General features: G+C 28.7%; 1 protein-coding gene across 1 annotated transcript in view; it reads left to right on the top strand.

Annotated features, from left to right (window-relative positions):
- The window catches only part of LOC111039051, a 30,226-nt gene extending 3,579 nt beyond the window's left edge, over nt 1–26,647 (top strand). The window contains exons 2-3 of the mRNA XM_022322333.1: nt 10,788–10,901; nt 25,794–26,647. Of these exons, the coding sequence (XP_022178025.1) occupies nt 10,788–10,901; nt 25,794–25,875 (196 nt within the window). The 3' untranslated portion in view covers nt 25,876–26,647. The remainder of the gene's footprint in view (nt 1–10,787; nt 10,902–25,793) is intronic.
- The last annotated feature ends 419 nt before the right edge of the window (nt 26,648–27,066 follow it).

Genomic DNA, 27,066 nt, shown 5'->3' with positions numbered 1-27,066 from the left:
AAATGCATTTTTAAATTAAGTTAATAAATAGATATAACTTTTTGTGTGCCGAGATGAATGAAACAAATAAACGAGTGCTTATTTTTCTGTGGTGTCCACTATCTTGTATCTATTCTGAGTTTTGTCTTTAACTTGTTTAGTTAAGTAATACTAACATATAGTAACATCAAATGCCTAATATTATCATATTTTCAATGTTTTAATAATATATACAACACTATTATAATTCATATAATAATTTATAAATATTTATATTCAAAGTGATTCACCAAGCAATAAGGATGTTCACCACTACTTTTTCCTCTTATAACGAATTTATCCAGATTTTGATTGTTGGAATTTTTGAGTTTTCTCAAGGACAATATTTTAAAATACTTAAATTGTCCATACCATTTATGAAAGCCAATACATTTACTGTGAACTGTTGAGCAGGTTATTTTTTTGAAAATGTAGATTGATCTAAATCAAAATTTGCTAATGTTAGTTCGTGTTACCTATTCTTTGTGCACGAAGATTTAATTTTGTTTAAGTTAACTAGTTCCTTCTACAATAAATAAGACATGGAAATTCTCAAGGGGTGGGGAATTTAAGTATGAATATGTTTAATAGTTACTTACATTAATTAGTTAAAATGTTTAACTCTATAAATACTATATATTACCACTAATTGTATAATACTTTTATGCTATTAACTATTATATTTAGGTATGCTAACTATTTAATATTAATTATACTTGAATTCGAGTATTAGGTTTATTATAATTACAAAGCTGCTAATTGCTATATTTTATACTGGCGACATTAATTTGGTCATAATATATTTTGCTGTCGATATTGTTTCTTTACAGTGTACTACGGGGTACTACGGGAACCGAGTTTTTTAAAAGCTTGAATGAAAATAGTTGATTTTTTCAATAGAAGAAAGAAAAACATATCCACTATTTTTTGTCACTAAATTGTTTTTCAGGCTGTGTAAGTCTAAATAAAAGTTTTGGAAATGGTTGTATTGTTTGTGAATGATGACGGTCATTCTATAAAATTGGATTTCGGTCATTTTTGGGTCGTTAAGTACTTTTTTTTTTGGACCATGTTAAAATGGTTTATTGTCTTTTGAAAATAATAATTGAATTAAGTACCTTTTAGTATATCAGATTTCCCGCCTTTTTAACGTAACGTAATAAGTTTCTTTTAACAAAATGTTAATTGACGGTTTCCACTTACTGAAAAAAAATAAGGTGTGTACTTTTTACAAAATTATTTAAATATAACAGTAATAACTAAACATGGGTTTATTAAAATGTTAAATCAAATCACATTAGAAATTTGAAGTAATTTAAATTGATAAAATGGAGTGTGTGTTAAAATTAGGTAACGTACGATTACATTTTTTTTATTAACTACTTGGAACATTTTATTATTTTTTCGGTTTCGGTTCAATTTCGGTCCATAAAAAAATTCTATGATGGTTCTTAAAATTTCAGAATTAAGGTTTTGATTCTGAAACCGATAAATACCGATATTTAGAAGTAGATATATTTTCATTCTAAGGGTAAAAAAAATTAAGTACAAACATTAAACATATTATCTAAAATGATAAAATCAAATTATAGCAGTGTTATTGGGTCAAAATACTTAGTAAATTTACCGTTTTATTCAAAAAACATTCATTACAAATTTAAAAAAATAGGGCTGACTTTAAGTTGTATAAGAAGTGGAAGTGAAGTTAAATAAAAATGGAACTGAAAAAACCGAAACATTTTCTCCTAATAAATGTTGGTTTCGGTTCCGGTTTAGGTTCCTAAGAAAATAAAAGAAGGGTTTCACCAATGTTCCGGTTCCAATATTTTAAAAATGTTCCTGTTAAAATACCGGTAGGTATTTTTAATTACGATTCTAAGTCCTGCTTGGAATACCAATGTATAAATACTTTATTTTATGGACATTTTATTATTTTACAATACGATACTATCATCTAGTATACGATGTTCAAAATACGTAAATAACTTTAAGTCGTTTTTTATTATGGTTTATAAATAAATTAGAGATTGAATATTATAGCCATTCGGATATATATTCACGTATAAATATTATCAAAATGTTAATAACTAAAAATAGAGATCGATGTTATTATTTTATTTATTTTATTAATTCTACAGTCTAAGCTTTCAAGTACAAATAATAATTGTGGATTGTTAGTTTATTGAACATGTAATTTTAAAGAGAGCAATTTAAGATCCACCTGAAAGGACAATGCGACATTTATTTTAAAATATTATGAGCATTAACATGACTGAATAGTGAATAACCTCGGTGAGGTGGACAAATTGTCTGACTAATTGTACTTCTTTCGTAGGTACTTACTGAATGTGATAAATGAATTCCCATACAAGTTTACTTACATATATAATAAAGTTTATACAAATTTCACTTTGGCGTTCGGTAGTTTATTTTTTTACAAATATGATTCATGTCTAAGGTGAGGTTACTTACTTATTCAATTTTATTATAGATAATTGTAATGAAGTTGACACACAAGATATAGAATGGTCAGTATGGATCGTATAATATAGAGATATTACATTTTATTAAATTAGTTATGTAGTATAACGTAGGTATGAAGTATCATATAATATGCATATATATATATATGTATACGATGTTCATATATTTTCTATTCAACATAATCCTCATTCATTATAAATGAAAACTATCATTTTTACTATAGTATGTGATTTCTTTTACATTTTTATATACGTGGGTAATAACAAGATTTAAGTCTTATTTTTTATAAAAAACCATCATAGTACAAGGATATTAATAATGATAATACCTACACTAATACAGTACAATAATATTTCATATGTTTTATACGTCTATATTAATTTTAAAACGATAGTGCTGTTTTTAAACAACTGTAAATCATGAGATCTTACAGTCTTGTTGGTGTGTAATATAAAAATGATATTAATTTAATGAAATTATTTTTCTTGATCTGCTATTATTATTTCTCCTTCTCTATAGGGTGATTCACCAAACATGCTCAAGCTCATTGTTCCTTTAGTATTGAATATGTTAAAATTCTTGAATATTTTTGTAGTACTTAAAAAGTGTCTTGTGCCGATAAAAACTTCTGTTTTTCATATGAGAAACTCTATTTTTTACTGTAATTATTTAGTGTGATCATTTTTTTGAAATTTTTGATGTACCTATCATTAAAAATTTGACTGAGTATTTAGTATTTACTTAGTTCTTGAAATATTTATACTAAAGATAAAAGTCCTTAAAAATGGCCATCATTAGTAGGTACACTATGCTAAATAACTCGAAAACTACTAGTTCAAATTTTGAATTAGGTAGGTACATCAACATTTTCAGAGTGTAAATTCTAAATATTTAAAAATTGGGGTTTCTCATTTAAAACACAGAAGTTTGTATCGCCACAGGATACGCCTTAAGAAGCATAACAAAGGTCAAGAATTTGAAAATATGGTCGTCAATATTTATCATCATATAGGTATTTCAAAATTGGAAAAATCAGATTTTTAAACAACTGCATTATTGGAGACAAAAAAGAGGGTGATCTTATAGGGCGAATTAACTTGTTTAAGACAATTTTGTTGGTTTCACGAAGTAATAATGATTTTTATTCAGTTTAGTTGACGTTAAATTATTTGGTATTAAACGAAAACGATGCATATTGTTATTGCCGGAGTTATTATTAAAGTTAACTTAGCATAATAATATTAAGGTCCCCGCCTACTCGGGTTTTATTACTTTATTTTAATTGACGAAGAATACTTCCGTGTAACTACCTAGCCAAGAGGAAAATCGGAGTTTGTAAACAGTAAAACTAATTATTTTATGCTGTTTTTTCAATATTCGTTGGACATGTGATGTTTTACCGTTACAGTAATTAACTGGTTATTTACGTAATCGTGTGACTTGTGATGACGGTAAATAAGTAGGTATGTGCAGCTAGTACAAAAAAAAAAAATAAACAAATATAATATTATATATCATGTACCGAGTACTTACAATATACTAACTATATAATATATAATACATTGTCGTGCATATGCACATGGAGTGTGTGTGTGTGCATAACACACTTCACGGTTTTTTGACTCCAAAGACAATTTACGTCCACGCAGGGTTTCACAGTGTTAAATTGAACGTCATTATATGATCCAACTATAAAGACGTTTAACGAGCTGGGAATAACGGATTCCTCTGGAAAATCGTGCCTTAAAACGGTCGTGTTTATTATTATTATCATCTTTTTATTTTTTTTTTTCGTTGAAGAACATATTATTATTATTATCATCATTACCATGCCTATGTACACACACGAGCAAACCATAATAATAATATACAACGGAAAATTCGGCATGGAAAGATATCAAAAATTATTACGGTGTTTTATTTCTGCGGGTCGTTTCGAGTTGGGAATAAGACGTTCGGGTCGGATACAATCGGTTTTTTGCCTTCGTTTTATTATTTTTTTTCGTTCTTCACCGTCTGCAACCGTGGTAGTATAATACCTACTAAGTTGTCCTCTTGGTCACGACCGGTGCGCGCACCATGGCGTGAACCGTTAAAATAGGTGGTTACATAATATGCACTGGCTGGGAGAGCACCGCTGCCGACTGTACGAAAATCGTGGTGCGTGTGTGTGTGTGTAAATTATACTCGAGGCGCAAAACGATTTTTTAATAACGTATCGTATACAGTGTAGTGAGTAAAATGTATATTATTATATTTAACGATTTGTATATATAGGTACCTACTAATTACGAACCGCGACTGCTGTTGCAGTGTTATTTCGTCCTCTGGCACACTGTGGTTGTGACGTTGTTCGAGCTGCTAACGCTCACCCGTCTTCCGCAGATAGAGCAATAATTACTGGATTCTATATTATAATAATATCATTATATTATATATATTTGCATAACATAATGTTTTATTTACGAGACGCGGTGGTGGATCCCGCGGCGTGATATGGTGGTGGGACGGCACTGAACCGCGGGACATACCATGCGGCCAAAGTGCATTTGTGTTGAGATTTACGCGCGGTACACAAGAGAGACGGTATAAAAAACAAATCTGTACACGCACACGCACACACACAAATGCGTACTTAAAGTAATAAAAACTTCACTTCGTCGACTGGAAGTTAAAATGGCGGGGGAGGGGCGTGGAAGCAAGCGACCGAAAGCCGCTAGAACAAGCACAAACAAGTCGCTGGCATATCGCCCGATGTGTGCGAATAACGGGTCCTCGAGAGGCGATCAATTCGCTTCCGGATGCGATGCGAGGAAAAGTTCCCTGCACATATATATTTACTAGATAGGTATCGCTGACCGGCCGCTAATACGAATTTTCCAGCTGAAAATGCCGCTAAGTCACGTCGTCCCTGTAGCTGAAGTTGTGTGTCCGCGATTCACTGCCTTTTCGATTATAATTACCATGAATAAACTTAGATATTATAATATAGCCGTTATGATATTATTATACATTTCGGTGGTGTATATTTTAATGTCGAGGGTGGTTTTAGAAATCCCAAGTCAGAATTCCCGACAGTAATATAATTAATAATGATATGATTCTACACACACATACTTTTATTTCCGGGGGCTAGGGGTTGAACCCCTAACGCTCCCTATATACGCCCTTGAATTATATTTATACTCTTCCGGCAATTCAAATCTTAGTTTTTCTGCGAAAAACGGCTGAAGAGTTTTCGCTACCTACGAGGAAAGCTATAGGAAAAATAAGCCTTATTATTTGTATACCTCTACCCATTGAATTGTGTACCCCATGTTGTTAACAACGGTCTACGTTTCTAATTAGTTTAAACAATAATGTACGGGCACAGGTATTGAAATATAAGTACATCGTTAAACTTTATACCTTTAATACCGTTTCACCACGTTTAACAACGTTATACCAAACCTGCACATCGCTGTTAACGATTTGTATTTACACGTAGGTATTAATTATTATGGGCTTACCGCGTCTTTGGTTAATTAATTAAGACAACCGTTTTAGAATTTTATACTTAAAGTTATACTTTTTGGTCTTATTCTGACATTCCACAACATAAATTCTTTCTTCATAAGTACCTACCTACATTATTTAAAAATCTATTTACTTAACCGTGGTAGGTAATGGTTCATAATTTTTCATTTTTGTATTTTAAGTAATGAATTATTCTACTTGAACTCACCCCCGCAGCGTATAAGCATATTTAAATTAAAACCAAAAATAATAATAATAATACGAAATAATGGAATTAATGAGAATTAAATGGATACAAATGGCTATGTTTAGCGTTTAGTTATAATATATATTGGTACATAGATCAATAACCTTGTGTTGTTATGAGGATCTAAATATCTAATATTAATAGGAAATATACAATATACATCATACTACAATGTCCAATTTCAATATTGCAATATTAATCGAAAGTCCAGAAAGTTCAGTTTTATAATTTTATCATACTGCGTTGTTATTATTATTTTGGGCCTTAGTGATTATTTTGTGTTGATAGATATTCAATCATTGGATATGATGAAAGAATATACCTAGAAATCAGTGGTACCTCGTCATGACAAGTATCTAAAAACTGGTGGAAACTTAATGTATTTATCACCAAAAGAACTTACTTTCTAGAATTACTTCGTCGTATATTACATTTCATAAAATTTTTAAATATTATTAATTAACCTTTGGCAACATGGACTATTTAGTGATTTTTTAGTATCGTTTGAACTGTGAGGAGAGTAAGGTTGGTTTGGAATACGTGTTTTTTTTCGGTGATTTATCTTTATGAATTCTTTAGTTAAGTTTTAATTTTAATAAAAATATGGTAACATTTGATTTATCAATCTTAAAGTTAAAACTGAATTTTAGTTTCCTCGTTCTTTAGTTTTAAAAGAAAGTAGTTCTAAGCTTTATTTCTAAAAAAATTAAATAGTTATCTGATTTTTTTTAATTGGACCAACACTCACTGCAGCTATTAATTTGAAACTGAACACTTAAGTATGTGAAATATTTTTATTCGTATACGTCTATATTATTATCATTCCATTTTTATAAATATTAAATTTAACCAACTTAATAATTATTTTATTACTTTATGAAAGCACCAGAAATTTTAATAATTGTATAAATTCTAGTCAAAATAATAAATAAATTAAATAATATCGTAGTGTAGATCTGTATTAAAAAGTTATTTTATTTGTAAGAATAAGATTTAAATAAAACATAAAAATAATAAACTTACATTATATAGGTACTATACCATCCATACCACAATACTGTACCTACCATTTATTATAATAAGTAATATAATGATAAATTTCATATTCCATAATTTATATTAATTTAAAATTTGATGTAAACATTTAGTTAATTAAATTATTGGAAAACATTTTGTTTAATGTGAAATGATTACAAAATTGGGTCAGCAACTATTTTTAATGTTTATTAATTTGAAGACAGTGCATTTGAAAGATGATTTTGACGCAATTTACTAAACATATTCTTTTAAATAAAATAACTTAAATGCGTAATGATATATTAATATGCGTATGTTCGTCGTTTTTTTTTTACAAAAACAACGGAGAAATTAAAAATAAAATATTATGTTTGGTTTTTATCTAAACATGAACTAATATAGTAATATGAGTGCCTACAAAAATAATTATAATAAAACTATTAATTTTAATTAATCTTCTTGTTAATTTAAACTATGATACTGAAATCAACTTTTTGAGTTTCTGCACTGGGTCAATAACCGTTTTGAAATAAATAATGATAGGGAGATCAATATTATTTCCATTAACAAGATATACTCCGAAAGAAAGTAGAACGAAGATAAGCGACTACTTATACTTAATCCACAACAACAGGTCAATATCGCCATCAATTCGATAAAATATAATTTCTCTTCAACTTTAAAATACCTACCTAGGTACATAATACTGTAATAGTACCAATATATAATACAATTCAGTATTTAAAAAATTAAAACTTGATTTCGGGCCCCTTCTTTGTTTATCTGGATTGGTGAAATTGTGTGGCGAATACACTATATTTTGAGCAGGTTGTTTTTCGTGAAAAGCAACAGTTGCGTTTATCAAGAGTTTTTGTGTTTACCATAAGACGCATACAATTAGCATTCAAACCGTGAACAATCTTTATAAGAAACACAAATTTATCATGAAAATGATTGATCTTGTTTTGGTTTTTTATTGAGACGAACATTAGAGCCAGAAGTGTTTGGAGGATGTCGGGAGCGAAAAAATTTTCTACGCCATCATGAACCACTGCACAAAGTTGTTTTATACACCAAAAATATTCATACAGGATCTGTACTTACAACAATAATCAATGATAATAGTTCACGTGATAATAACTGAGAACTGCCAGCATTGTTTTTTCTATAATATATACGCTCACCGTTATCGTGACGTCACTGTTGTGTGGAGCCAATGAAGAATACCATTGCAGAAGTATAGGTACATGAACCGGGTGCCAAAATCATGTTAACAAAGGAGGAAAAAAAGGAAAACAACAATAATTTATGATAGTAAAAAAACTCATATCGAGTTGTCCATAATAATATTATTATGAAATCATTACTTTATTCTCTTTCAAAACAGTGCACATTGTGCTTCGCGTGTAAGTCGGGTAAATACAGCGTATCTTACCCGCCACACTAATTTTTCTCAGTCGATAGAGAAAAAATAGTCTAAAGAACTTTCGTGAAGCCGCGTTTTTGTTAAAAAATTAATGTTTTGAACAGTAACAGATACTATTGACGGGTCGACGTATTAAATTATACATCGAATGTTTAACGAATAATTTTTAACTGGTAAAGTTCACAGTGAAATAACCACGCGAGACCACACATCATGCAATTTGCAATATAATGTGTACTCCGCTAGTATATAATTTAAGCTTTGAACCGCGGTTATAAAAAATTATTGGATTGTTTTTCTATAATGTTCCACGGTATAAACTCATTATCATAACTTATGTATACTTCACTATACTTCGTACCGTATAGGTGCCATATTGATGCCTATAATATAGTATGAACGGTATTTTTTTTAAATCACAACAGAGAAAATTAGCGTGCACTAAGTTTAAACGGATCACTCTGTATATAGCCCACACCGTGTACTAAGACCGGGGTATATGGACGTAGATTTGCGTTCTGAAACCGTCACTTTGACATAATATCATAGTATATATATATATATATATATATAAGACTGCAGCTCTAATGGACCGCAGCCAAACGGAGCGCAAACAATGGCTGGTCGATTTTTTTCCAATTGGAAATTTTTCGCCGCACATTTAATGAAGATGCAAGGCTGGGCCGTGACTACGGCGGTCAATTATGCACGCGACCATCGACGTCGATGCACATAATTTTGTGCCATATTATCGTATATAATGTAGTTAATGTCGCGTTATCATTTTATTATTATTACTATTATTATTGTTATTATTACCTTTGTGCCTATTGGGTGACTGCCGTTGTAAACGCGTGGAGTGTAACTTGTGTGTGGAAAAAAAATATTTAGTGTCCCGACTCGTGTTTGCAGATAACTGGTGTAATAATTTGCAACAGGTCCTCGTATAAACTAAATTGTTTTAAATTGATTTAGTTTATAAATTTATTTAAATTCAAAACACATTACCATCATAATACTATAATACCTTTTAAATATTTAAAAAGGTTAACTTAATTTTCCCGGTACAAATATCATAAATTATAGGGCTCCGAACTTGATGACCAAAAAATCTTTGAAAAAAATTTTAAAATTACATAAAAATAGTAAAATATAGTACTAAATAATTGAGTCTATAGTAAAACAATACTATCAAAACTGTTGAAGGTGTCAGCATAAATCGTGTAGTATAATGTTGAGATTGTATGTAGGTACTATAACTGTAGGTAATAATTCAATATAAACATTGTAAATAATTCATTTAGACACAATATATTCAAGTACTCATACCATTAAATAATACTGTAAACCAATAATGGTATTAATTTGACTGAACGTAGCTGGAAAACAATTCATATCCGTTGATTAACAGATAAACTGACTTTGTGTCGGTCAGACAAGTGCAACTTCCATTTTATTTGGCAATATAATATATATAGTATATACTTTTTAAAATGGATACAATACATAATATGATTCATCGATATACCTCTACCTATTTAATAGGGCAATAGACGAACCAAAAGTATAGGTAATACTATCTGTTATAATGATTTTTTTTAATTGAGTAGAATCTACTCAGTAGATCATATTATTAATATGGTGAATAAATACTATGTTTTGATATTACGCTTAAAAGGCTATATTAAACACTGTTGTACTCGGAAGACGAGTTCAATCAAAATTAAATTTATTAGAGCGTACTAAAAAAAATGCACTTTAAAAATGTTTGTAGTTGGTAAATTATAAAAATTACAAATGTTGTGAGGACAACATAGTAAAGGAACAACGTTTTCTAAATTGTTAAACAAATACACATTTTGGAATACTTCATAGCTTATATCAATAAAATTTATTTATTTTCAAGAACATTTTATTTTCATTTCAAATATCACCTATTTTCATGAAATAAATAAACTCATTTTACGTGTTCTGATGTTTTAATAATAAATTATATTATTGGTCCTAAAACTTTTTATACATTAAATTTCTTATATTGTGACTTCTATTTTTTACTTACTATGTGATGTTCATTTTTAGCTTGGGCTTACGTTTAATGATGGGTGAATTTCCGGTCGAAAGAGCACTGGAGCATCTGATCAAGGAATCGGCCCATGGATGGCGAAGATTGAACTGTGATCGGCTTTTCCCCAGGTAAAAAATTATTAGTAATAACTACGTTTGATATAATTTTAAAATTTCTATTTATTTTAGAATAATCTTATTTGCTTAGAACAAATAGAAAATGTTGGGTATATAACAGTTAATTTAATCTAATATTTTATATTTGAGGAAATAAAACCCAAGAACATAGTTATCCTATTGTCAAAATGGTCATTGTAGTCTATAGCCTATGATTTAGGTAGTTAGGTCTGTAAGTAGGTTAAGTTGGTTAAACAGAGATGACAGAAAATCAAATACATGCGGATTAACGCGATAGGGGGAGTAAGAGAGATAAAAATAAAAATTTCACTATAAGGCAGATCCGCAGTTTAATGTCAGATTTGGTAGTTACCTATATACACTCCGATGATTTTAACAAAATTCTATAGTTAATTATGACGCTTGGGCTATTATAAAAGGATAAATATGTCGTTCTGGTTAACGATACGAATAGATTTGCACGCTTGAATGATCACAAATTGTTATGTTAATGGGTGTGTACGTGGTTGGCACATTAAAATAACTCTGACCACCAATTTAAATTCCATGAGGACTTAATTCAAGAAAATAATTCCATACGCTTCTTTGAACATTATGTTATAAATAAATGATTCAAATTTTTAGTTTAAATCGACTAACACTAAAAAATATGTAAAATTACATCTAGATCTAGATACTTCGTATTTACATATAAAAAGAAGGAATTGAAAAAATAAACTAAATTTTCCACTTCCCAGAAATAATACTATGCTGATTATATATTATTGATTTATTGCACAGAATAATAACATTATTGTTATGTAAATATAATTTATTTATACTTCCTATTAAATTCAGTGTTATTTTTAAAATGTTAACATTCATAATTGTTTAACAATCAAGTGCAATAGTTAAACAAAGAGATAAATATGGATGAATTTAATGTTTTTTTTATGAAAAATTACACACTGGGATCTGAGATATATACATATATAAAAAATGGTAGGTCATAGTTATTATTAAAATACGAGTAGTTTAATGATATTACGAAAGTATATTATCTAATAAATTCTTTTAAACATACATTTTGAGTAACAAAAAGTGAAAATTTGTGTGAATATAGGTACTATAATAATACCTATACAAGAAAAGCAATTTTAATACGCTTTTAGCTTATAATAAAATACATTAAATATCGGACGTGTTATGTGTCATAGGCCAATATTACTTAATAGTTTATTTCTCTTTACTAAAGTAAGGTATTTACTAACTAATTACCTACTTACTTATCATAATCAATTATTTTGGAACCTAACTTCAAATCTATTTATTTATTTTTAATTCATTGGCATGTTCTACTCTTTGTATTTGCAACATTTTAATAGGAACCCATGATATTTTGCTTTAACTCGCATATTGCATGATATGTTTAATGTTCATTGTACATATATATTTCACATCGAGTCTTATAAATCGCATCAGTCGTTATCTTAAAAAAAGCAAATATAAAAATAATTATATTGCATGTTGCTTCAGTGGAAAAAAATCGAAACTCAAATATTATGTGTCCAAATTGAAAATTAAACGATGGCCATATACTGTAATACTGTTTACTGCTGTATAAGTGTTATTTTTGGATTCGCATTTTCAACAGTACAACTACACCATCCAATGTCATTTGCCATTTGTGGTCCACCACACTTTCACTCCGGTTCATTGATGACCATCTCTCGTTAGCGCATCAATTAACCGACCTTATTCCAGTGGTCACGAGCCTTCTATACATGAATGTGGTCGATTTATATAATACAATGTACATACAATTAATGTTGGTAAAATGAACCGGAATAATAAGGCGGCAACAATATTTATGTAGAATAAATACAAAAAACCTAGTGCATAGAAAAATTAGTGATTGTTTACATAATTATTATGATATTTAAAGTGGTTTCCATTCAGTGGAGAAAGCTGAATATGTCAGACCACTAAGCACGATCGATATTATCAAATTATAATAAAATATTAGTATGACGTGTTCTTTCCCACTAATAGTAAACATTTAAAATTTATAACCGTTCGATACCGATACAATGAGATTTAAAATATTTTTGTGAGAAGAATGTATTTCGGCCAAATGTCGTTTTTGGCTTATTGCAGTGCGTAACCGATTGTAATTATTTCATCAAATATTTAACGGTGTGGGTTACTACTACTGTCTGTAGTATACATACGACATACACAACAATGAATATCATTTCTGTTTGAGCAATATTAAAATAAATTATAACCATAATTAATAATCAACACTTATATAGCCAATACAAAAATATAAATGAAACTAAAAATATGCGGTGAATAATACTCGTATGTGTTGTACAATCTTTAAATATTCACACTTTTATATTATCAATATTACCAACTCTGGTTTTTGATTAAATATTTTGTATGATCTTTTATTATTTTGTTTCTTGTTAAGGATGTCATTAGATATTCTTATTGACTATTAAAATTTGGTCTAAATTGGAGCTTATTAAAATTATCTTTTAAATACGAGAAAACATTTAATACCTATTATGAAATAAAAATAGTCCAAAGAAATATTATCTACATACATAATTGAACTATGTCTCTTTTTGATATTTCGTAATAATTAAAAAAATGTTTGTACTTTCTAATTGAGTTTTATTGTTGTCATTTGAATCTTAAGTGTTTTTACAAAACACCAATTGTATTGTGTTTTCCCTTTGAATTATGTGGTCCGTCGTTTCATTACCAGTTTTAAATTGTTTACTTCCGGATCAAAAGTGAAATCATCTTGTGATGAACGATATAATATTATATATTTTTATGGAATTCACTAATGTTAAAAACATATCATTTCATTTTCATTTCAAAATCAAACACAAGTAGGCACGTTTCGCTTTCTGCGCTTAATTATTATTATCAATCGCTGGAAATGTATTAATTCCCCTCCGTTTAGTGGCTTACGAGAGTTTATTACTCATAATGATACGGTATCGTATACTGAAAAGGAACCGCGATTATCATTATCCGCGGAGTGTTTAAACGTGCAGATATTCATGCTGCAGTACTTGCACTGCCCCCGGTCAGGCTTAACGGTTGTTCGATTGTGGGTGTCAGGTTCAATAATATTATTAAATTGGGAATGCGCCGACCTTGCTGTTTCGAGATCAGTAGCACGACAATGTCCGTATTTCGTTATGCGTTTTGAAAATAAATAAATAGGTACCTATGTTTAAGGTCAGTGTCCTCAGACTTGAATAATATCATTATGCCTGTGATCCATTTGACGTAACACACTCATTATATCGTATACGATTAACGTTTTTTAAAAAAATTTTTACTAATTTTAAATCGCCATAATACAACATTTTTTTATTATTCTTTTTTGAGTTTTGCTTTTTTTTAGTGGAAATATGCGTTTGTTATCCCTTATTCTAAAGCGGAATATTTTTTGGAGTACTTTGATGTATACAAATTGAATTTTGCATGAGAAGATTATGAATTATATCATATATGTATCTAAAGTTTAGGTGAACGGAATGGACTATTACAGGGTTTACCCGAAAAATGTTGGTTCACTACTCCTATCTACTAAACTTTAAATACCTACCTATTTATAAACAATTAACTATGATTGTTCAAAATTCAATTCAAGAAAATCAAAATACCGAATAACATTCTGCTTCGGGATATGAAATTAGAAATGTATGTATTGTGGTTCAAAACAGTAAAAACTTAAATAGTTATAACGATAAAAATTAGATTTTTTTCTAAAAATGTTGTTTTTGTAACGACTTAAAATTATGTAAATTAAATATTTTTTAAAAACGTTATTGTTTTCAGAAAAAAAGAAGTGTCTCACAATAAATAGATCACCTTATATGCATTATATTATCGTGAGAATTATGGGTATTTTATATTACATTATATTGTAACTGTATACCGTTTGGTATGTAGGTATTCGTATAGAGTTGTAAGTACAAAGGTAGGTACGTACGTAAAAAGAGAAATAAAAGACAAATACGAATACTAACTACTAACAACATAATAATAATATTATGTAGGAAACGACACACGTCTAAAACTGAAAATAAATAACGTTTTTCAATCAAGTCTGGTCAATCGGGATCTATTGTATAGTTGTGGGAAACAACACAAAAGACGAAATATTGGCCATCGTGTCAGTAGGCAATAGTATAGGTAGGTAATTACTATTATGGTTTGAGTGACAAATAACTGACACGCTAGCACTGTTCGTTTTCCCGGTAATAGCATGTGGTATGGGTATAAGCGTATAGCTACCAATAAATAAATTATAGTCAATGGTGACCAACTACATGGTCAAGACATTTTGGGTTAAACGAAATAATATTATGTATGCGTAATATATTAAACACTGTTATGGCGTTCTCATAAAATTTTCGGAGAAAAAGTATCCGGTTTTTATACGAGTACTAAGCAGCAGCCACCTGTAGAATAAAATATGTCCAAAAATAAAAATACAAAAATTCAAACTAACAACGATTTAGACTTGTAATTGATTGTAATTAAGTACCTCCTACTGAGGTAGGTCAGCAGCTTCTCACTTGATTTCCAGTATTGAATATTACTAAAATGCGTTCATATAATATTAATCCCGCATGGCTGCATTCCTGCGATTCCTATAATAATAATATTATCAAAGAACACAGTGCGATCTTCAATAATTACATTGCCCCGCACCGGTTTAGTCATAGGTTTATTATGAAAACAGTGTACGTATGTATAAAGGCAATACCATATGTCCGTATACCCATTACCATATCCATTATCATACACATTATGCATACACTAGTCGTGTATCCATAACGAGATTCTTTATATAGAAATGACAAGAAAGAGATTTTTATTCAAATGTCACAAACGTGAATCAGACGTAATTTCTTGTTACATAAAATACATTGTTTTTTTCATTTGTTTTTTTTTGCATTTAATTTTTGAGTTTCAACTTCAGCTGCTATATACTATATATTTACATATTCATGGTTGTTTATGAATACGTTTATATTTCATAGTTAGATCAGTACATATTTCTTATGGTTATTGTAAAAAGGTTTTTTCTTTACGTATTTTGGTCCTGTATAATTATAGTTTCATGGGTGGACTGGCCACTCTTGACGATGTAGAAATCGCCACCTGGGCAGATGTAATTCGGGGCCAATTCCATATATTGTAGTCGATATTTTGTGCGATATTGTTAGTAATAAATAATAATCAAATAATTGGGCTAATTATGTCAGTTTCCCGGGGATGGTTTATTACAGTTGCAGTCCGCAAAATTGGTTAGGTTAGAAGTCAAGCACGATAATATATTCATCAATATTTTTTAATTAAAATGATATCTGACTGCTGACTTTGTTTTCGTCGAGTTTGCCAGTTTAATTGTCCGTCATTACAATAATAGCCATCGTCAACGCTACAACTGCAGTAATACAGAATACTCAACCTAATGTGTATGTTTGCACGCAGTTTACTGAAAGAAACAGATAACGAAAACGATTTAGGTACTTACGGACACATCTCGTGGGTGGAAAACTCTCGCAATGGCTTAGAATTTTAAATTTTACGTTATTGTTCGAAAAGGTTATCTTACCTTGTTCGACTTACACGGGTACGCGTGTCATCACTCATAACGGCCACAGCTCCTCTGTCCAATGGATAATATTTTTATTTTTGTTCTATTGTGAGTGTACCAGTGTACGTCATACACTTCGTTGGTTTAGCCGAATTTCTATTGATGTGAATGCGAATGATTTTTCGATGACTTTAATAACGTCGTGCCGATAATACACAGTTGACACGTACAACGTATAACCCGAATAGTATAAGCACGTACATACAGTGGTATTTACAAGTTACGACTGCAACAGTTTGCAGCGGTGACCTAACCTAACCTAACCTAACCTATGCGTATATTATTATATGCATATATTATTACATTTTTTTTGGTCGGAACCATGTATAAATTGTGGTGTATTTATTCCTCAGCTATTAAGTATTATTTTATTATTTTTTTTTTAAAGACATGTTTATTTGACCGAAAACTTTACTACGTACGTACCTACCTATATTTCTATAATATATACCTATCATATCGTTCCAGTTTCGGATGAATAAAACTCATTGTAATAAATTGTTGTCGGTAGCAGCTTGGATCACGAGACCCGATAACGTTGTCGTGCGAAACAACCACGGGCTATATATTTTATTATTATTATTTTTTTATCGTTGGCTAACCCATCTCACTTTTGTATAATATAATAATACAAAATATCATACTGCGGAAATCGGTGTTTCAGCCGGGGACTTGCGTTTGAAATTTTAGAACCAAACGTAATAATATCGTTGTCGTCGTCGTTTCCCCGTACACACACACACACACACACACATACACACACACACACACACACACACTCACACACACACACAATAATAATAATAATAACACGTGCCGGCAATAACAATACAATGATTCCGTTTCAATTGCGTTCGGACAAAAAACAATTGGAGATAAACGTCGCCAACACGCACTCGTGCACAGTACTGTTTTACGACTTACCTACCTACCTACCTACACCGCAAGACGTACGCTGTGCATAGCACACATCATTACGTATTTACGTATAATATAATAATATTATAATATGGGTAATGCGCCTACAACTGGGGTAGTGCGTGCGTGCTTATAATACAGCCGGAGACGTTATTTTGCACGGCTAATGAATACGAGATTATATGGACCGACGAGAATAAGGCACAAAAATGTCAGATTGTATAGTTTGATCCTTTATACCTGTATATCTAAATAGTGCGTGACTTTGGAAATTCTCAACAGTACTACAATAATTTTATACGCGATATTTTCTGTGCAACCCGCGTATGGCGTATTATCCCGTACGAATCACGCACACTGCACTTCTGTAGGTAAACACATTGTAGCAGAGTGATCAAAATAGTCGGGCGATTCGATTGTTATTATTATTATTTATTATTATTATTATTATTATTATAAGCTATTCACAGCATCTATAATTCATAAAGAATTTTATAAAATTAACTCACACAAATAATATCGTTTAAAAAAAGAGTAAATACAAATCTATAAAAATCATAAAATTAAAGAATATTAAATTCATGCATCATATTATTATATTCCTTAACCTAACCGTTATATTTCTTAAGTCCACCGTCGAAGGCCGTATTTGGCCATTTGGGTAGTCAATATTATAATTTTTAATAGTCATCATAATATTCGAATACACGAATGTGATTTATTATATTGTGTTTATTTTAAATCCAATGGGCAATTTTAAACACATTCTCTGTACGATTATATTTTATATAGTGGAAGCTTTTGCGATTCTCAAAGCTATCGAGTACATGATCCATAAGGTGAAAACCGCTAATGTGATAACATTCGTCATTAACCAGCAGTCTCATCAGTTTCCCAAATCCTCACAATCCCTGTGATATTGTCAGGCAAATACAAAATGCCCATACTGGGTGTGCACTCGCAAAAACATTAAATACATGTGGATCTTTGTTCACTGTAATATAGATAGAATCGAACAACATTATTATTTTATTATTCCGAATAATTGATGAAAGTAAAAATAATTATGTTTCATCGTACGTTTTATATTGCTGTGTGTATTAGAAAATATAGTTTATAAGTCGAGTGGGTTTAATATTTGCTATATAATATGCTTCTCCGACCGAAACACCGATTTTGTATGTCAGCCGAACAGGTGTCATTAACGTCGACTATAATATGATAGGTTGCACGACGATGTTCAGATAATTTCTTTAGAAATATATTACAACTCTGAACTACAATAATTAATGAGGCATAATCGAAAGAGTTCAATAGAGAACAATAAATTAACCTATCTTTGTGGTATTATGATTATTACGATTCCATTCCTTACTCACCAGTTAAAAGCTTATAAAATAAAATATTATTGTTGTTGATAAAAATCTATTTTTAAAAATTTAAACTTTTCTCAGAACAGTTGAAATTGAATACAATAATCATTCATATAAAACTTAAATATAAAAATGTATAGATTTTTCGAAATTGAATATTTTTAATAATGTTTATTGTATGCAAATATAATTTATGTTTATAGTTAGAATTTGCTATTATGATATGTCTTTATAGTGTTTTCTATTATAATATTAACTATATTTACTCAGTAGGTTGTAGGTATACATGTATAATGATAATATTATAGTATTATCATTTATCAGGTTAATTCGACTATATATTTGCTCTTGGTTTTATAAAGTTATCAGTTTTTCACTATTAAAAGAAAAAGTACAATGGGTTGTTTTTAAAATTATTTAGTTTCGTCCAAGTGTTAGAAGGTTTACGCTAAACCTCTCAGAAGCTTTATTTAGCTTATAACAAAGATACAGTGTTAATGGTATATTATGCAGTTGTTTCACTAAATTCGTAATTCACAAGAAGAATATGAAACAGTAAGTTTCAGTATAGTGTTTAATAATAATTCATCGACTGCTATAACGTTCGGATTAAATAATGACGAAACTTGTTTGCTATAAATCAAAATCAAAACTTAATTTATTATTTTTTTTTTCATTATTATATACGATTTATACTTTTTTTTGTTGTTGTAAAAGAAGCATGACAAATAATTATTTATTAGATTTATGTAAATGTAACAGAATTTTATGCCGTGTATTTACCGGCAATTGATGGACGTGTCAAATACTAACAGGCATATCCAGAGACATAATCATTTATGACAGTGCTTTTAAAATACTCAGGTCTCTGACGTCTCAATTAACCCAGTTTGATCATAAAATTCAACAGAAATAACTAGTGTTCTCTCGACATAATCGGATTTATGACGATTTATCACGATGACGCATATAATCGACCTGTAAGCAGATTTCTCAGTATTGTCGTACTCCATCTGTACGATGTGTTAAATTTAGTTTTAATTTTTCAGTACTTACGTGATACAATTATAATTTATTGTTTTTTCTTCATTCCGGTAGACAAGTGGACAGTGTCACACTCAAATACCTACCATCATTATGTCGATATAATTAGCTGTCAGCTGAGGACTCTATATAGTCTACGTACAGCTGCACTCGGCCTATGAACAGGAAATTATAATTCGTATTTAATTACGTGATTGTTTATCATTGTTTTGTTAATGGATACTCAATCAGAGCGTTTCCTAAAATCCATAGTTATCATAGACAATTTCGTTTTATAAAATCTGTCATCGGGGTCGTGTTCATTTTTTCGGATCGAGGTTATCGCGTTTGACTGGGTTCAGTGAGTAAAATCGAAAGGAAATAGAGCAAATCACTTTACTCTCTCCATGATCCACTGACTAAGTACTACAGCATGAATATATATATATATATTTGTACTGTGTCTATATTATCTTCTCATGCATGTCTATAGCAACATTATCTTACAATGATTATTGTTTTTAGCATAATATTATACATATATTGATAATAATAATTGTTAATGTTTTTTTTTCATCTCCACCCACCGCTAACTTTTTAAAAGCGAATGATTATACTAAATTAAAGGCAATACACGTGCAAGTAATAATTTGATTTGACAGAGTATTGAGAAGGATATTCAAATACAACAAATTACATTTTTTTTCAAAACACTGGCAAGTGGGTACCGCTTTGTTGTATGTACAGTAGGTGTCGAGTGTACCTCATCATTGAAGAAGTAACTATAGTGTATGTGTTAAATTTGAATTCAATGACAAATCATTGCATATAAAATATTTCTAAGCGAATACGGTGTGGGAGACTTTATTAATATAGATAAATTTTACAATATATAGGTAATTAATGTTATTTATTGTAATCTTAGTATACGGTGGTTTTCCCAAAACATTGTTTTTGGAAATGTCGCTGTGAGTATAAAACTATAAAAATTAAAAATATGCTTTAAAAATGTCAATTACCTACAAATAATATTTTAAAAGTACTAAAAAATAACTTAAATTTAGTGTTTACATATTTTATAGTTACGTAATGAACTACCACTTATGAGGAATCTTCTATTACATTTTCAACCTTCAGATGTAAAAATTCAAAATTTTATAAATTTTTTAAATTAAAAAAGAGTTAGAAAATTTTCGTGAATTTGACGTTTTTTGCCAAAATTTGAACTTTGAAGTTCAATAAATTGCTATAAAATTTTTTTTTGTTATTCGTTATTAAATGGTATGTTAAAATCTATGATCAAAGTTGTATTAAAGTATGTTTAAGGTATTTGACCGTTCAAACATATTTTTATTGACATATAAAGTAAAAAAAAATGTATACATGTACCTCAAAAACAACCAAAAAAATAAAAATAAATGATCATTTATACACTTGGTTAAATATTCAAGTATCTACAGTTATTCGTGTTCTATTACCAATTAAAATAAAATCGATTTAATCAAAACTGGTTTTGCGTGAAAATTCCCATTTCTTCTTAATTGCTTTCTTCGTTTTTCCTGATTGTGTAGAATATTACTAGGTATTTTTTACTTTTGATTCCTTAAAATACCAACTAGATCCAATTTTCTACTGGAAATTATCCTAAAGTTGAAAGTCGAAGCATTTTTACATTTCACTGCCCCAAAAGGAAATAAAAGACACAAAAATAAAAAATAAAAACACACATCGTTGTAAAATCAATACATTCATCGCTCCTCTCAGAATCGAAAACATAACATGTTAGTTGCAAAATACAAATAAATTACGAGTGCCCGCATAAAATTACCTCTATTTTTACGCCTGAGCTGTATAATTAAGTTGATATTTCAACAATTAATGTAAATCACTCTAAAATATGTTAATAAATCAAAAGTGAAAAATGTAGCCAGTTTAGTACTTAATGGTCGTTAAATACGTTTTCCAAACTTGTATAAACAAAGAAACATAATATATTATTGATATAAGTTGATTAAAGTTGTTTTAACGATCGTAATAATATGTACTCATGATTAAAGAACTTATTTTATATTTCAATGCTTATAAAGTTTGTTCATTCCGTTAGTGTCAAATACTTTTGTACAGAAGTACTTTTCTAGAAAAAATGAAGTGATGGTTTTTAAAAGAATATGACAATTTTCAACTCTATTCTAAAATAATATTGAAAGTACACACAATGTCACAATCACGTACATTACTTTTCATATTGATATATATATTTATTGATAGATATAGCCACTAATTAAGTAGGTATACATTTAATTGGTTATTATTTTTGTAATAACTTTCTTCAGCTATTTTATTTTTTGATGAATCAAAATTGAATTGTCCTACATAAAAATCGATTTCTAATAGTTGCTGTTTAATGTACAACTATAATTATTTTAGAATACCATAGTTTTTGTAATAAACACAAATTGACATGTTATTAAATTATCGGAAATGAGATTCATTATTAATTCATTAACTCTCATAAAGTTTCAAAAGTATTTAGTTGATTTAAGCATCTTTAAAAATTATAAGTAAAATATATTTAGTGTTTAAAAGATATAAATCTAAAAACATATATTTTTGATTAAGAATTATAAAGTCAACCTTAATATTTCTTAATTGTTCATCATTGAGTACAAAATACACGAGTTACATTATTACTATAAATATTTAGATTTTAAACGGTCAACACTATAATATTATATGTACATTAAACATATATAAATATTTATGTTAGTTGCATTGCGGTTTATTGATATATTGTGATGGTATGATTATTATATTGTATGTGTATGTATGACGTTTAATTAAAATTCTACGTGAGTACCAATTTAAAATGTTGTTTTATTAATTAATATTATTTGTTGTTTCAAAACAGCTTCGATTATTGAGTATTCAGAAGTTAGAGATGGATACTAAATATATATTATAATATACATATTTAGTGCATTAATACTTTGTATATAAAATAAAATGTAAATTATTTATTTTGTAGTTTTGTAAGATCCTTTACGATACATATCATATAAACCGGTATTCGTTCATATGTGTAAATTTTGACCTAATAGGTGATAATATATGTAGAAGTAAAAACGTTGAACGTAGTATATAGTGGTAAATGTAGATAATATACTTTAATTACTACAAGGGGCAACATACTATATAAATACACATAATATATGCATATTATATACCTAGTAATTTTAAATATTTATTTCCTAGTTGATAAAAATAACTTGGTTTTAAAATATAAAAACATAATACAACTAATATTTATTTCATCAAACCTATTCTAAAATATTAACTTTGAATGTCTATTAATAAGTTTCGAGTGATCATTTTTCCAAACATTTCTATATGTACCTATATATTAATAATAACTTGGTTGGTACATATTATTTTTAAATTTGCATTAAAATATATAAATTATTAATAAAATTTACTATAATGTTAAAAATATTAAGTAGGTATTCAGAAACATAAGTTGGGGATAAGTTTAAATAAATTTAAAATAAAACTAAATGCACTATAAAATGTTACGATACTTTACTACAATCCTATGGGAATTTGTGAAAATATGTAGGTACATTTTTAAATATTTTTATGATTCAATAGCTAAAAAAAAGTATTTTAATACAACACATTCATAAATTATTAGTTAGTATATTTCTGAAGCAATAAATGTTTTAATTTCCATTACAAGTTATTAAAATGTTATTACTTACTACTTTGTATACTACATTTGTTTTTACAGTTTTTGGTTACATTGGTTTTACGTATAAAATAATATTCTTCTATTAGTTTTATTATAATATATGTACATATTAATTAAACCAGAAATTTGTGAAAAGTATTAATTACTCCTAGTCCATACATTTTATCGTTTGACCTGAATATTCAATTTAAAAATACTATTTCAAAGTTTTTTTGTTTTTATGCATACATAAATATATTAATTGTATCCACTATTAAATACCTAAGTTATAAAATTAGTTGGTTTTGAAAAAAAGATTTTTTAAAATTCACGATTTGTTTAACAAAGTAATGGTAAAAGTTTTTATTATAAACGAACCCAGTGTTATTATGATACACTCCTACATTTTGTTAGTAATTCAATTTGTATGATTATATTTAATGTATGTAGATTAATTATTTGTTTTTAGCAAATTAACATTTAAAAAAAATTGAAATTCTGCCATGGGTATTATTTGTTACTATATTTATGTACTTTTGTATAATATATACATGTACAAAACAACTTATTCTTGCAAAATATTTTTAGTGGAAATACTATAAAACAACTGTTAAAATTTTAATTTTAAGATCGTGATTTTTGATTAGATTTCGGCTAATTTTTATTTAATTTTTTTTTTTGGAAATTGTGTTTCATTTTTCATTATTAAAACATATCTATATAGTATTTCTGTAAATTGGCAACGTCATCACATAAAGTGTTTCATAAATTCACAAAAATGTCTTTTAAAAACTTTACATTTAGTAAGTCCTTTTAAAAATGTCAGCTTTTCCATTCTAATCAGTTATCACGTTGTTGTGTTGTTATAATAAAAATGTTTATTGGGTACAACGTCTGTTCGTGTATGTCAGTAAGATTTTCAGTTAATTAATGTATTTATATATTAATGGTAGTGTTATAAACCGTAATTTTTTTGTCGTAAACCGTCTTCGTTGTTGCCTCCCAAATGGGGATTGTTCGTGGGTCAAGATTAATTACCCAATTTAACTTTTCCGAATCAAAAATTAGGTGTATATAATTAAGTTTGAGATTTACCGGAAAGGGGTTGGAACGTTTCTTGTCCTATATTTCTCTTAAGTAAACTACCCTTTAATGATTATAAGTTAAGTAATGGAACATGTAGGATACAGAAAATGAAGACTGAGTTATTCACTATGCAATTCGTTTTCAGTCATATCAATATACTATATTATGCAAGCAGCAACACAATTTATAATATTTAATTAAGCTTGGTGATTTTTAAATGCAAATTGTACGACGGGAATAGAAGGGAAAGTTAAGTTTTCATCCTCTGAATAGGGGGATTCGAGGATGTGTTATCTCTTGTCTTATTAAGTTTGAAAATGTCTATTAATACAACAAAGCCGTTCTGAGTGGCATATTAGGTTTACATAAATATATAAAATAATTTTTCATACCCAACCTTTGTCTAAGTATTATTTACGTATGTCCATTTAATACAATAGAGAATAATAACATGGCTTAAGATATTGTTATAATATTTTTGTAGGAACTCCAAGTATTATTATCTCGAATTACTCATTTTATTGTAAAATAAATATATTTTGTAGTTATTTGAGAGTTTTTTAAAACATTTTTCATCTTTTAAATTTTGATAAATTAACCGTAGACAATATATTTGAAAAAAAATTACTTCCTGCGAATTGTTTTCATAGGCACACAATACTTATTTCTAGTAATTTTAACGATATAATATGATACACTAGTTTACTAAACGAAAATCAACGATTCTACGATTTGGATGCCCGAATTATAGTGGGGCATGGATTGGAAAGAGCAGCTGAAAATGAAGTCGTCGAAACATAGAATCGTCGAGGAATGAAAATGGAACTTTTTTGTGCATAGAAAATAAAATCACACAAATAATTAGAACAATACTGTAATGTTATATATATTTTTTGTATGCATGTGAAATACGTTTATGAATAAATAAGATGCGATCCATTAAAAATCATTATTATATACTTGTTATTAAACGGACAAATATATAAATTGGCATTTTAATAATATAATTATAACTAATAGTTATTATATAGTTATAGTATTTATATATTATTATAACTAAAATATGTATTTAATATTTTCAGGTGTAACGGGGAAGAAGCCAAGGAGGTGGTTATCGAGACGGCGCTTGGTCAAAACCTGTCCGGTGATTCCGAATCGTCGTAGTTGTCTAAAAATAACCCTTTCTTTACTCCATCTTCTTATACTACTGCCAGTGAGTTCCCTGAAAGATAGGACTAAGGCCACTTTTTACGTGTTTTATCGATGCGCTTAACGCGTATAGAAACACTTCCGAACGGAGGGCACGATAAAAGCGCACCCGACCTAATCTTTCGGCAACCTCTGTTTATCAATCATATCTGACTCACGGTCCATGATACGATAATAATAACATGACGGCGTGAACTCAAAAATAATGAAATATAGTTTAAGTGTCCGCCGTTATTGAAAACTAGTTCCTCTGAGAAATAATGTGTTATAGGTATTTCTATAAAAAAATATAATACAAATTATGAACAAAAAAAGTGTAGGTAGTTTGTAACGGCAAAAAAGTATTTTGTTCCCACCTTAACTAGCCGATAAATTTGTTCCGATGCGATCAGTAATTTTCTAAATCGATATCATCATGAACAGTAAATTGTCAACTGTTATATTTCAGGAAAAACAAACAACAGGGGATTTATCATTATTTATTTTATTTTTTATTTTGTATGTTGCTATACTTTCCATTTTTTCATTTCTATAAATTTCCTATACCTTAGAAGTATTCAATATAAGGAACACCCGTTGATATCTTATTTCAATCGTAACGAACCGTAGTTATGTATTAACAGTAGATTGGACTATTATTCGATGTAGGTAGTTCGATTCAAAAATATTCTTCCCTATTCAGTGACCAGATATATGGTTTTTATAACTAAAAAAAATAACCCACCAGTATGTACATGTGTCATCAGTTATTGATAGACACACGTTTTTTATTCGCCACGGTATAAAACTATAAAATTTAACTCCTATGTTATGTTGAATATTTTATTTTAACTACAAACTAATTTTAATATTATTTGTACCGATCATATGTGTATCCTCCTAACCTTCTGTACAGTACGATTAACTCACGATTTAACGCTAAAGGATTACATAATATCGTGCTAAGCATAAGGTGTTTATTAATGTATTATTTAGGGAATATTTTCTCATAGTAAACTAAGACATATTTATACATTATATATTTTAATAATTTATTTATGTTATTTATAGTTGTATTGATTTAGATTTTATTAATTTATTATTTTTTTTTTTTAATAAAATACTCTATTGAATACACCATGTATTTATTTATTTGATCCAAGAGTT

This window comes from Myzus persicae, unplaced genomic scaffold (genome assembly GCF_001856785.1).
Source record: "Myzus persicae strain clone G006 unplaced genomic scaffold, MPER_G0061.0, whole genome shotgun sequence".
Classification (NCBI taxonomy): Eukaryota; Metazoa; Arthropoda; class Insecta; order Hemiptera; family Aphididae; genus Myzus; species Myzus persicae.
The sequence above is the reverse complement of the archived record's forward strand: the minus strand, read 5'-3'. Positions and strand labels throughout refer to the sequence as shown.